The sequence below is a fragment of the Rhea pennata genome, chromosome Z (genome assembly GCF_028389875.1).
Source record: "Rhea pennata isolate bPtePen1 chromosome Z, bPtePen1.pri, whole genome shotgun sequence".
NCBI lineage: Eukaryota > Metazoa > Chordata > Aves > Rheiformes > Rheidae > Rhea > Rhea pennata.
This window is the reverse complement of record NC_084702.1, coordinates 54734670-54748410: the sequence shown is the minus strand read 5'-3', so window position 1 is coordinate 54748410 and position 13741 is coordinate 54734670. Positions and strand designations below refer to the sequence as shown.

At 39.3% G+C, this 13741-nt stretch overlaps 1 protein-coding gene across 1 annotated transcript in view; it reads left to right on the top strand.

Annotated features, from left to right (window-relative positions):
* The first annotated feature begins 84 nt into the window (after window positions 1-84).
* MRPS27 (mitochondrial ribosomal protein S27) overlaps window positions 85-13741 on the top strand; it is a 47446-nt gene continuing 33789 nt past the window's right edge. Inside the window, exons 1-4 of the mRNA XM_062600216.1 lie at window positions 85-167; window positions 1682-1759; window positions 7573-7643; window positions 9643-9701. Coding sequence (XP_062456200.1) covers window positions 104-167; window positions 1682-1759; window positions 7573-7643; window positions 9643-9701 — 272 coding nt within the window. The 5' untranslated portion in view covers window positions 85-103. The remainder of the gene's footprint in view (window positions 168-1681; window positions 1760-7572; window positions 7644-9642; window positions 9702-13741) is intronic.

Here is a 13741-nt window from a genome sequence, read left to right as displayed (position 1 = left end):
CGCGGGCGCGGCGGCGGGGGGGAGGGGGAGGGGGCGGGGCGCGCGCAGGCCCCGCCCCGCCCGGGCCGCGCCGCGCCGCGCCGCTCCCTCGGCGCTGGCCGCCATGGCTGCCGCGGCGCTCGGCCGGGGCGTGCTGCGGCGCGGGAGGGCCGCCGGCGCCGCGGCAGGTCGGTGCCCTGTTGCCGGGGGCTGGCAGGGCGCGGCGCGGCGGGGCGGGCTGCGGCGATGGCGGCAGCGCCGGGCGGGCGGGCGGCGAGCGCGGCTGGGGACGGCGGGGCCGGGGGCTGCGCGGAGCCTCTCGCCTCCGTCTTTGGGGCGGCGCTGGAAGCGGCGCGGCGCCGCGGGGGCGCGGGGCGGGAGCGCGCGGAGCGGAGCGCGGCTGCCGGTGCGCGCCGGTGTGCCCGCCGCCTCCCTGACCTCTGGCGTACTGCGCTGGGGCCGAGCTTCTCGCCCCGCAGGAGTTACCGCGGCGTTGCGGGGAGGCCGCCAGGCCCGAGGCGGTAGGTGTTCAGCAAAACCTCCCCAATCAAGGCGGCAGAAGCGCGGCCGAGGTCGGCGCTTCTGAAAAGGTGTCTTTGCGAAAGCGCTGGGGAGATGCAGCTCGGCGACGTTTCCGTAGGGAGACGCTGGGTAACTTTGTTGTGCCTTCGCAGCTTAACTCGCTGCCGGTGTCGCTGTATGGCTTCCTGAGAGCCAGATGTCCGTATTTCAACAGTCTCAGCTGTGCTCTGGCGCTGTGGCCGCTCGGAGCTGCACCAGCACGGAGGATGCAAACGCGCCTGCCTGCCGTGTAGTCGCTTGCACTTTAGAAAAGCTTTTTAAACACTCAGGCTTTCTAGTGCCGTCCTTGGCTGTGAGGAAGCGCTCAAAACTTTATCTTAAAAAAAATCTTGTGTATGCATCACTTACCAGTATAATGACAAAAGCCTTAAATAAAAAAAAAAAGTTTTTGGACTGTTTGGTAAAGCTATGTACATAATAATATGCTATAACTGAGGCTCCAAGTACGAGGTCTTTTTGGAAAAAAAATTGCAAAGATGTTCAGGAGCTGGGCATCCATATTTGTCAGAAAAAGGGTAAGGTAAAAGAGGATAATTATTTTGCTTTCAACAGTAACAAAGTTTTATTGGTAATGGATAGATTTTCAGATAATGGTTTTAAGGTAATTGCTAAGAATTCTGGGTAGCATAGTAATTAGCATAACAATGTTTATTTTTATAATACTTCACATTTCTTAACATTAATTTTTACAACTTCCGGTTTACGTTTCTATGTCCTTCTTCCACAAATTTTACCCTGATGTTCATCATGCATCTTCAAGGCCTTATCCTGTTAATGATGCACAAGTGTTTTATGCTTATGCTTCTATGCCTGCATTTTATTAAATGTGAACATTTGACAAAAAGGGTCTGTATGCGCAACAAATTTATTTTTTATTGTTGTTTGGTTTTTTTGTGCCTTTATAATTGCCTTAAAAACAGATTTGAGTTTTGGAGAAATTTGTCTAATGCTGAAAAAACTTCTGGGGGAAAACTTTTTGCTATATTAAAAATCACAAGGTAATGGCTTGTCCTAATAAAAGGAGAGCAAACTGATACAGTAGCTGCTTGTAACAGCTGTACCATAAAGGTAGTTTAATGCATCCAGCTTAGTAAATCTGACAGATTTCTTTTTTCATTAGGCAGAAGATCTCTTCTTTCTGCAGCATATGTGGACAGCTCAAAATGGGAAAACAGAAAAAAAGAAGATCATAACCTGGGTGAGTAGAGTTTCTTTCTTTTTTTCTCCAACTAATTAATTGCAAACCTAAAATAATTTTAGACTAGTTCATGATTCATGAATACTTCAGAATAAGAGTATGTGTGGAAAAAAATACTTCTGAGATTCTGTGTCTAAATCTGCCCCATATTCTAAAAATCGGTCTTGTATGTTCAAACTTACATACAGAAACAAATCAGAATTTTCCCAGCTAATTAGTGTTTGGTTTCTATAAAGTGATATTTTTTCTTTCACAAAATCCAAAGCTTTTATGAATGTCTTATTTTTGTGTCTGAAAATTGGAAGACTATATTCTTTGTTGAAATTTTAAGATTTAATTAGTAATTGTAATAAAATGTAAAAAGCCACTTATTATATAAGTAGTAGAGGTCATTACTGTTTAAGAATGGTATTTTAAAAGAACATTCTTTTCACAATTTTACAGGAGGAAAAAATTGTATTTCTTACTGAAATTTTATGTTTTCGGAGGAAAAATATTTCAGATAAGTTTTAAATTAAAACTATGGTACTGAAATCCCTCTTGGGAATTTCATAGGTAAACTCCTCTTCAGCTAGACTTTATGTCAAATGACATTCTACCATCTTTCTGGTAAATATATTGCATGGAAGACATCATGGCAAAGTTTTTTCTACGCTAAAGATACGAATATATTATTTGGTACCATGAGTAAAACTGTCTTAGAGAATCCCTTAGCATATTCTTTATCTTCCATTTTTCATTCCTGAGTTTTCTACACCCTTGGACCATATTTGTTAATTGTAACATAGATAATGGGGCTGGAAAAAGAATCTGCAAGTGGAATTCAAGGTCTTTTATCAGGCAGGAAGACAGACAGTGACCAGAATGATGTCTTTAGCATTGTATGCATCAGTTTGTTTTTGTTACTTACGCATGAACTGATGATTGATACTGTCAACGTGTTTTATTCTACTTGAGCCAGAATCAGCTGGTGGGTGCTCATGACTGCAGCTTGGATCCATCAGAGACTGTTGGACCTTGTAACACTTCATGGTCAATGGGACTGGTCACCTCTGTGTATGCCTTTTTGAGGTTTGAGCCACAGACATTAATGACCTGGAATGTATGTGAATTGGTTACCTCCAGACGAAAAATGATTCCTATTTTGATCAGATTCCTAGGGAACAGAAATTCATTGTAAAGAAAAACACTGTTGTGCAAGCACTCACACAGTCAATGTCTGCCTTCCCTCAGGCTTGCCAAGACTTTTTGTGACTCCTTGGCTAGCAGAGTTCTAGCTGCTGCTGTACTAAAGACCTTGGTCCAGAGCAGATGCCTGCTACATGCTCTCTGAAGAACTGCTTTGCATTTTCATTTTGTGTTCACAGAAAAGAGAAAACAAGTTAACACAGTGTCAGCTGCATTAGCATTTTCAAAGAGGAGACAGCACCACAGACATCTGCTCTATAGCCATCAATTGTATGTTTGCACAAACAATCGTGTGTATAGTAACTGGTGACTGTAGCTGGAGTGAATTCCCTGTATTCAGGAGATACTCTCTTATTTGGATATTTCAAAACCTGTTTCTGAACTGTTATTCCAAATTATATCATGAGAATAAATCTGCAGAAAAAATGTTTTGATTTAAATTCCGTTTTGTTTCTCTGGGTACAATGCTGTGGTGCCATCCTGGACTCTAACTCATTTACCGTGTCCATATAAGACACTGTTTGTTCTTGTCTTCTTAAGAATAAATGCACATGATTGTAGTCTCAGTTTAGCATGAGTGGACTTAGCAAACCTCAGTACTAAAAAGGTGTGGGAAAAAACAAGATTGTGTTTTGTGTGCAGAAGCACGCTTGTTCAGAAAAGTGAGGGCTGAAAATGCCATAATTTGTTATTTTTAAACTGTTGACTGGTAGGAATATATCTATTTAATAGTAATCTGTATTCTACTTATTAAGAATTAAGTATCAAGGAAACAGCAGGCATGACTGGGCTTAGAGACTCTAATGTTGCAGTTGGTTTGTCGCTAACAAGAGTAAGATGAGGTGATGGTAAGTGTTTTCATGACAAGCAGGGAGATTATCAAAATCTAAGGGGATGGCAAAAAAAAAAAAAAAAAAAAAAAGTGGAATAGAAAACATCTTTTTGTTTAGAAAAGCTTTTAGTATCAGAAGTATGTGGCTCATCAGCTGTCTGGGAGGAACACCAGGTGGCAGTGCTGCCTTTGCAGACTTGAGTAATTTCCATTCAAAGCATTCTTTGGTACAAAGCTGTAGGTCTTTCCAGAAGCTACTAGGGGTGTGGATATTGTGAGAAATACAGAACATAAACCTGTGAGGCAGAGTGTTCACCTCAGCCACCTTTTATATTTCTCTTGTACCAATAAAATAAATCAGGGCTTTCTTTTATGAAAACTAAATGTTTGCTTGTGAGTTCAGCCCATCATTCCTAACACGGGTAAACTTTGGATGACTGTTCTGTCAGCTTTCTAGTTGCTGCCACAACACTGGATTTCAACCCTGTCATGGAGGGATCACTTCTAAGAGTGAGAAGGTAGTTCCAAGACCTTACACAGTGACTGAATATTCCATTTGTCAGAGTGGTTGTGTGCTGTGGATAGGCATACGCTGGGAATCAAACTGAAACTATATGGATTTCATAGACAACCAGATAGGTATTAGATGTCATAAACAGTAAATTGGAAGGTGAAGGACTTTATTTTCCCAATTGTTGTCCTGAATCACCTAGTTGTGGGAAGCAAGAAATAGAGTTTCTATGAACAAATGAAAAAAATAAGCAAACAAAATCCTAGATGCTGTTTTAAAGACAACTGTCAAGTCACACCCAAAAGTGAAGTGACCTCTGCTTAGACTTACAGTTTGTTTTTTAGTTTGTTCCTAAACTAAAAAGTAATCCATGAGGTTCTGCAAGATACAAAAATATTTTTGTGGAGGAATTAAAGTTTTGTAAAAGTTATTTTCGTATTAATTCATTTTTAGACAATAGGTGTAAGAGAGTTGATATACTAGTGTCCTCTTTGATAATGACTAGCAGATAAATAGTGTAAAGACACTTGCAACATGTATCTGTTAGAATGTACCTAAGATTTTACTTTGGCCATAAAGGCACTTGCTTTCTAGGCTGACGTTAGCACTCAGGTTTTACTATCAACAGTGCTAAAAGACTCGATCATTCATGCTCTTACATTCTAGTATTTCTATCAAGATATTTTTAATTGACAGAAAACAATACAGTTGATTATTGAACAGCAATTTACAGAGTAAGCTTGGTTCACAGAAGGTAGCTGAACTATTTCAAATCATGAATCTGAGGGAAAAAATCTACTCTTTGAAGAAAGCAAACTAGGAAACAGTTACTCATTGCAAATTATTCATGTTTAGAAACTACAGCAGAAACTGCAGTTTGTCTGGCAACAAAGCAAAATTTCCAATTAACTTGATTTGTCTCTTATTCTTTAAGATTTGATCAGCTTTCATTTTACCGTGATTCTTATGCTAGAGCTGATAGATGGGTGCTTCATGTTGCTTTCCATGCTAAAGTTTTGATGGAGAGTTCCAGCTTTTCAGACAGCACAAAAGATCAATCATTAAAATTCTGTGTGAACGCTCCCAGAGGAGGCCCATATATAAATGGCTAGCGGTCTTGGGATCCTACCCTTTTGGCATTGTATTCATTTGGTTTATATTTTTCTTTAGTCTGTCAGGGTTTCTGAGATGGGCTCTTCAGCTTCATGAGCACCTAGACAAAAGAAATCCTAGATGCAGGGCCTGAGTGTGGCCTGGACGGTCTTAGATATCAGCTTCCAGTTTTCAAAGGGAGATGCATGATAACTTGGTGAATTTGGAAAAATCATTGTGGAATAGATAGATGTGATCCTAACCTGTGCAGTTGTTCATCTAGGAGTGCCATTGCCATATCATTAAAAAAGCAGATTTTTGAGTGAATACTTACCAATGTTTTTTTCGATGTTTTTTCTGAGCGCAGGTAAAGGATGGTAGCTGACAGTTGGCCTAGTACGTTTAGGCAAACATCTAGCCTTTTTCTCACTCCTGTTGACTTGGCTGCAACATCTACTCTGCCTTAACTTCTAACATTACTGATTGTGATTCATGAGCAGTGGAACCGTGCTCTAACATGATCATCATGAATGGTACAGAAAAGGGTAATATAGAGTTCTTCTTATAAGGATACTCCCACAGAAAATTCTTTATCGTTAAAAGAGTTGTCTGCTATTATAGTGATTATGCAGTACAGAATTGCTTTGGTGGCCCACCTCATCTTAACATCCTGTGTTGTATTTTGTCAGAGCTGATGCTTCCTCAGTGCTCTTGCCCCAGATTTCCCTTCCCTTTCATGATCACGTGATGTTGTCTGCCTTCCCTCAGCCAGAGATAACTGTATGTAAGGAATGTTCTTTTTTGTGTTTTGAAAAGCACCCCTCAGGAAGATGCTATGTAAATACAAAAAAATGGTATGCAGTGGACAGCAACATTATTCAAACTAGGAGTTTAACGCTTAACTCCAAACCAAGACTCCAGTGTTTTAACTGCAGCAACAATCTTTGCATGTGTGTTGTGATTTGAGAATGTACCTGTAGGATCACAGTAGCACTGAATGCTGTTCTTACTATTGGAAGTACATGTATCCCTTAGTATTCACTAGAGGTTCCGGAGCATTTTTAAGATGGTGGATAGTGATATTGCTTGTTCTGCGGACAGTGTGTTCACAGACTGCATCCCTCAGAGATGCTGCTTGTTACTGGTGCAGTGCTGATTACCTGTCCTGGCCAGTTTTGCCGGTGGGGAAGGGTTGATTGAGATGTGGTGCTGCAGATTGCATCCACCTCATGTTTCACTGAGTTGCAGAGTTCAGATGACTGTTGTGACCTCTCTGCAAAATGAATTGCAAAGCTAGCAAGCCTGTCAGTTCTTGTAGCATGGCCAATGGGGCTGATCCAGAGGTGTAAAAGGAGGCTATTGCTGAGTTAAAAACAGCTGGAGTCTCCATATGCAAAGGATAAAGGGAGGTGCTAGGGATGCAAAGAGAATACTTAGGTTTCCTGGTGCTGGAAGGTGCAGGAGGATAGAAAGTGTATGATAGATATCTCTAAATATTATAGGTGGAGTGCCATCAGTATGGCCTCTGGAAAGAGGCAGCTGACACTAAGCACACAGTAAACAGTTTACTCTTCCTGGGTTGTCGTTATTTTCCAGGAAGAATACAAAAATAAAACTCCTAATTGTATTCATCAAGTTCAGTGTTTGGCTACCTGCTGAACAGTCGAAAGCTTGAGGTTGCTGTGTGGTCAGTAATATAATATTATTATATGACTGCTGGAACAGAAAGCTGTAAAGTTAGTAAGGTACTGGCCCAGTGTCCAATTTGATTAACTGGATTTCTTTTAATTGCTGTTTGTGCCTGTAGGGTTTATCAGATTGGTACTGCTTGTTTCTATGTCTCGTTGTTTTGCTGTAAAATGAAGGAGGAACCCAACCCAAAAGCACTGCCTAGCAAATGCTAAGCTTGAAAGTAAGTGTGAATTTTCAAGATATCAACTCAGGTTTTTTAGCTATAGTATAAAATCATTGTGTTGAAAATCCCTCTGTATCTTATTTTCTGTTCAAATATTTGTCAAATTATTGAACAATATTGTTTTCATACAACTTCAGAATCAGAGTTACAGAAGGTGTTATTAGGGAACCAACATTAAACTTCATGGACACAGGTTCTATTCCAAGTTATATGATAGCTCTGTAGATTTTCCTATACTCTCAGCTGATTAAACATTCTTATTCTGTTTTCTACAGCTGAATTAGCCACCTTAATGGACAGAACCTATGAAAGAAAGCTGCCTGTCAGCTCTTTGACAATAGCCCGGGTAAGGAATAAATTCCAATCATAAAGTGATAGGAATGACAACAGAATGCTTATGAAATCAAGTGAGCTCAGAAGGGATAAATGATATCACCTCTGCTGGGAGTTCTGGGGTCGTAAATGTCTTGTTATACTGTTAAATTGCTGTATAAAACTGTTTTATTGTTTCTTTGTGCTCATTAGTTAGTACCTGGGCTGTGTGGTCTTCAGAAAGGAAATAGGTTATTTTTCTGTTGGGTAGAGTGTTCAGCAAAGTGGAGCCTCGCTCTGTTACTAGGCTATGTATTTTCATAATATATGCTCCTTGCCTTCTTGTGGTTTCTGTCTTTGTCAATAAGAGCTTTAACACCCCACCCCTCAGGCACTTTATAGGAACCCAGGCTGCTAAGGGAATGCATTGAATTAGCACACTGCCTATCTGCATGCATCTTCCTATACTTCCCGGCTCCTTTGGGAATAAGGCAGGAGTGGCTACGTTTTGCTGCTACATTTTTCTTTCTTCGCCTCAGCAGACTCTGGCAAGACAAATGCTGACATGGGTTAAGTGAAGCCATTACTCTTACTGGAATTAGTAACCAGAGCCATCCTTTGGATGGTTTAATCTGGGAAGGGAAAGTGAAAGCAGAGGTGCAAGATGTGCTTTTACATTCTGTACGTAAATGGATTGTCATACAGAAAAAGCAGAATAAACACGGCACTTCATTTTAAAAATAAAGTTTCAAAATTCAAAATTATCCAGAAAAGCTGAGTCACCACCATGGCACCTAAGTGACAATTACACTTACCAGGATCATTGGTACCAGTAACTGAAGAGTCATAGAACATTTTTTAACATAACCAAACATTGTCGATCATTTCTTCTGAGACACTGTCCACAAAGGATGTGGGTGTTCCTCTCTCCTTTTGTTATTTAATCAGCTTTATTCCTTTTCTTCCTCACACTCCTGCTTTGGAATAATGTTTTTTCTGGAGAGGTAGCATTTCCAGACTATCAAATAGCCCTACTTTCCAATACCTGTAGTTCACAGATAAGATTCTCATTTCTTAAAATATCAATGAAACATACAGGCATGCTATTGCCATACTCAGAGATGAGATCTGCGTGTAGACAGTGTGCAAGGAGAAATAAGACACTGGAAAGCAAATCAAGTGGAGCTATTGTTTCTAGCTTACTCGTAGGACAAAGAGAAACACTGACCTTGAGATCATGCTGTTTATATGTTCTAAGCCAAAGGCTTTATATGGAGGAGTCTCTGGAGTGTTCCAGTGTCTTTGTCCTCATGTTAGCTAAATCTACAGGAAAACAGGATTCATTGTTACCATAACACAAAGTCTGGTTGAAAAATTTGCTTTGATTTAAACATTTGGTAGCACTGAAAAATTTGAAGATTGCCTGGCGTAGATGAAGTTTGACACGGGAGGAAAGTTGTACTTGAAGCCTTGTGGGGATTTTTTTTTTCATACTGTTACTTATTTGTGCTCTGAGAGATCCTAGGCAAGACTGAGACTAGTGAAATACAAAATAGTATTGTCCCTGTACTTCAGAATTTATAGTATGAATAGGCAAGACAGATAAATGTTAGGGAAAGAATGCCTTTTAGGAAGAGAACTAAGACATGTTGAGAATTACTCAAATTAGACAACAGAGTTAAGAACTAAATGCAGATTCAAATTAAAGGATGTGATTAAAGTGAAGTAATTCACAGGAGAGCAATAAAAGTACCAGATACTGGATTATATGGACATCATTCTTAGATGGTCTCCATGTTTTCAAGATATGTAGCATTTATTAGAGGTCAGTTTAGTCTTTTCTGGATCATTTTTGAAAGATTTTAATTTTAGCAGTGTTGGAGAAACCTGACTAGTAGTAAACAAGATTCGAAGACCTCCATTACTGTCAAACACTTAGATAAGCAATACAAATCTTTATTCAAGTGGCATTTTATTCTAATGTGTTTTGTGAGTGCTCCATCTGAAGCTTCTATTTTTTATTTTTCAATTAGTTTGTTGACAACATTTCTTCACGAGAGGAGGTGGATCAAGCGGAGTATTACCTTTACAAGTAAGTGTCTTTCCCCGAGACATGAACTTTGAGACATGCAAGTAAATACCATGAAGCCGTGGCATTTTAAGACTCTTGACTCTTTCCAATATGTTGGCTTAGATCTCTCTATTTCAAAATATGTGCATCTACTTGTCTTAGAATTCTCAGCTGAAGGCCTTTTGAAAACTTCTGCTGTTGTTATGGGTAACCTCTTTCCTGACCTCTGGCATTGACAACAGTCAAGCCTGCTAGTCTGAGCCACTGAACAGCTAATACAGCCGCCAACTATGACTTAAATTAGGGATGCTGAAATTGTACAGAATTTTGTCTATTTAGATTTTTTTCCTTTTGTTGCTTTTTTTTCCCTCCCTCCAAGTCATAATTTGACTGAATTGGCTAAGTGTGTGTTTGCATGTGTAAGTGTAGGAGTCAGGGAAGCTTCTGAGTTTGTTTCCTCAGAATGAGCAGAACAGAGAACTGGGTTGTTGTGGTAATGATGAAGTCAGGAAGACTAAAGGAAGTATAGTTGTTTATCCCCTTGAAACTTTGTGTTTAGATAAGCTGTGTAGTTCACATTATGCAAAGGTTTGGGGTTTTTTTGCAACTATTTTTCTGTTTACTGAGGTATATTTGGTACCTTTTCTGCTAGCATTAAGTTGAGTACTTGCTTACGTCAGGTCAAACCATCTCCGTATTGACTTTGAGAAGGCAGTGAATCTTGCTGATCTCTAAAATAAATTATCACTTTTATGGATGATTATACATTTTGAGAGCTGGGTTTCCTAAGGAGAAAGTAACTGATTTTTTTAAAGTTCATGAGATAACATTTGCTTTACAAATAATGTCAGGTTATTATTTGTAAACAATAATGATTGTTATTTTAACAAAGAAATTTACCATCTGATTGCTTTAAGTATACATATAGTTGTAAGTGCACAACAGCATTAGACTTCAGATCTCTGATTATGAACTGCTGGTACTAATGGGGAACTTCAGAGCTTCAAGAAGGAAATGAACGAAACTCTGTTTGCTAATACTCGCAATATCTTAAAATGAAAAAATAAAAGGAGGAGGAAGACTCTCTCACACAGCGCAGGTTAGTGGAGCTTTCGTTCCTTCTGATCAAGTCAAGCCCTGTAGGGCAAGGGATCTTCTAATGCCCAGACATCCAAGAGGAATGTGTGGTAGTTTAATTATTCAGTCTCAAAATGGTGTAGACCAAAACCAGATAGTAAAGACTGAGCTATTCATATCTGGTATATCTTATGGGCTATTTCTTCCTTCTTGAAAGCAAGAAGTCCAGGGCGAATGAAGAGAAAATTGTGAGCATAGAAAAGCTTTTTTAATAAGAAGGAAAGAATAGATAGAATAGGAATCTTTAGCATATAAATTATTTTCCTGCTGTTCATCTGTGCCTGATTAGGATGTCAGTTTAAAAACAGGTGTTTATCCTGAAGACCACATTCTAAAGGAAAGATTAGCAGTTCAAAAATAATTACAGCTATTTACCACTTCTCTAAGAAATAATAATTTTCCTGTGGCTGGTGAGAGCATGGTTATGTGCACATTAAATATGATAAGTCATTATTGACACAGATTTTAATAGCTAGTAAGGAGAAAATAGAAACATACTGATGTGCAATGTGGCTTGTCAGGCAGCAGTCAGAAATTTTCTTGCATATTTTCTTATGATCCTGCTTGTTTTGGCTGTTGCAAAGTGTTTAGTCTTTTGTGATGTTGTTTGTTTTCCAGGACACTGCGTTCCATCATCATCGATAAAACTACTTGTTGTCAAAATGCATTGATATGCAGGTAGTGAAACAGTGCAGAGAGGTCTGCAATTCATGTGAAAATGTAAAAATCCCAATTATAACATCAGTTTCCCTTTCAAATTAAAATAAGGGTGCTAGCTTCAGGAAACAAGAGAAATGGATGGTATCCACGAAGTCTCTTTTATTGTTCTTTACATTTTGCACTTAGGCTAGAGTTCAAATGAAGGACATGTTTATAAACGAGATCTCTTTGCAGCTGGGAGGATGTTTGACACAGAAAAAGAGCACTGCGCAGACTTCAGACAGCCACACCATGAGGTATAAAGGAGGCAGTAGGAAGGGAGAGTTAAGAATTAGACAAGCTTTGACACTGAATCTCCTTTTTTTGGCTTGTCACTTCCTTAATGATAATGAAAACCAGTTCAAAGCACAGTCTTCTTTTTGCTTTGTGTAACAAGGGTAAGCCTTTAAAAGTAGGAAAGAAAAAGAAGAAATAAAAAAAACCCTTTCCATTGATACTGCCTGAGGTTTTCAGATCTGTTGTGAGCAAATGGTATGTATATTCCCTGATGACTTGGCTGTTTGTGCCTTTATCCTGAACATAAATAAGCAGAACAAAAAAACTGCTATGCTTTTCCTCTTAACTGCCTACAGAGTATGAGGGGGAGATTTTGGTGCCTATCCCCTGTGTCGGGTGCCTTCAGCAATCTGAGGTGAAGGGTAGTCAACTTGAAGCAGTCTGCAAGGCTGGGAGATGTATCTGACCAAAAAGGGCAAACTGCTGATGGGAAGAATCAGAGGGAGATAAATGGCATTTTCATGCTCCCTCTGTGGGTTTTTCCCAAAGATGGTAGTGCCAGAACTTTCAGTTGTAAACTATGTAGAGTGGGGACTTACGTTGTATTGTATCAGGCAGAGCATAGTTTTTCTGAAAAGTGGCATTCTGGAGCATTGTATTGTGTTTAGGGCCCTGGACTATGATATATATATTATATTTTGACCTGCTTCAACCTTCTATGCTTTTAAAGCAATAGATCACCGGCCATACTGTCTTCACAGAGGATCTTGAACTCTCAATAACAGCTTTGTGGAAATTACTATACTACTTTGTGGGACATGTCAGTGAGATGGTAAAGGCCATTCTGAGGCATGATGTCATCTGCTTTCAGTGCTCCTCTTTTTGTTCTCTTCTGAATACTCCCCCCGCATTAGCTGTCAGACTTTAAAAAAAAAATCCTTTCATCTCCTAGGATCCCAGCAGAAATTCTAATCAGAATGCAGAACGCTTTCTGCCAGATCAAAGACCTGCAGTTCGCCTCACTTTGTCCTGTCTCACTGAGATGTCACTATTTCTCCTTTTGGGGTGGTTTTTGGATGATAGAAACCTTAGCATAATGAAGGGAAGTTTTACGGTGACGCAACTGCTGATTCTGTGGGTAGGTTTTATGCTAACAAAGATTTTGAATGTGTTGGAAAGCTATTGTGAAAGTTTAATATTGAGATTCCTTCAGAGGCTTTTTAATTACATTAAACCCATGACCACAGTGTTGAAAAAAGTATACGTGCTCTCTGTAAAACGTAGATGTTAGTGTGCTATGTGTGGATATGCTCTTTAAATTCTTGCACAATCTACCTGGAATTTTTCATTGCTTTTACTTGATTGATATTTATTTATTGGAAATGCAATTGTTTCTGCATATTTTGATGTATTTTAGCTGGACTCAGTAGTTGACTATAATCACAGAATTGTACAATATCAAACTATTAGAAGTTCTTTTTAAATACGCTATTTTTTGCATCTTTCTTGGTAGCTAATAGTATTTTTGAAGCCTAATTTCAGCCCTGAAATCATTTAGTGACTATAGCAGTCACTGTGTATATGAAATTATGTTTATTCCTTGCAATGTCAGTATATCAGTAGTTAGTCCAACATTCATTCCCACTAATATGTTACCTTCTTTCTATATGTGCAGCTACAGGATATAATGAAAAATATTAACCTGTTCTGGTACAAATAGAAAAATAGAGAAGTGACATGGATGCGCTTTACAAGATATTGGTTCTTCCTTTGAGGTGCTTTCATTGTCCTAAGACTGGAGCTTACATACATTGTATCAGTTAGTAGGTCTTTGCCTTTGCGTCCTCCACAGAAACGTGAGTGTAAAAGCAATAGAGATAAATAATTCTTCTGATTCATTTATTTTTATATTATTCAAGATACGCAGCAACTGTCTTGAAGTGATGTTGAGGAGTGGTGGAAGGGTCTGGGGGGAAAATATCATTGGT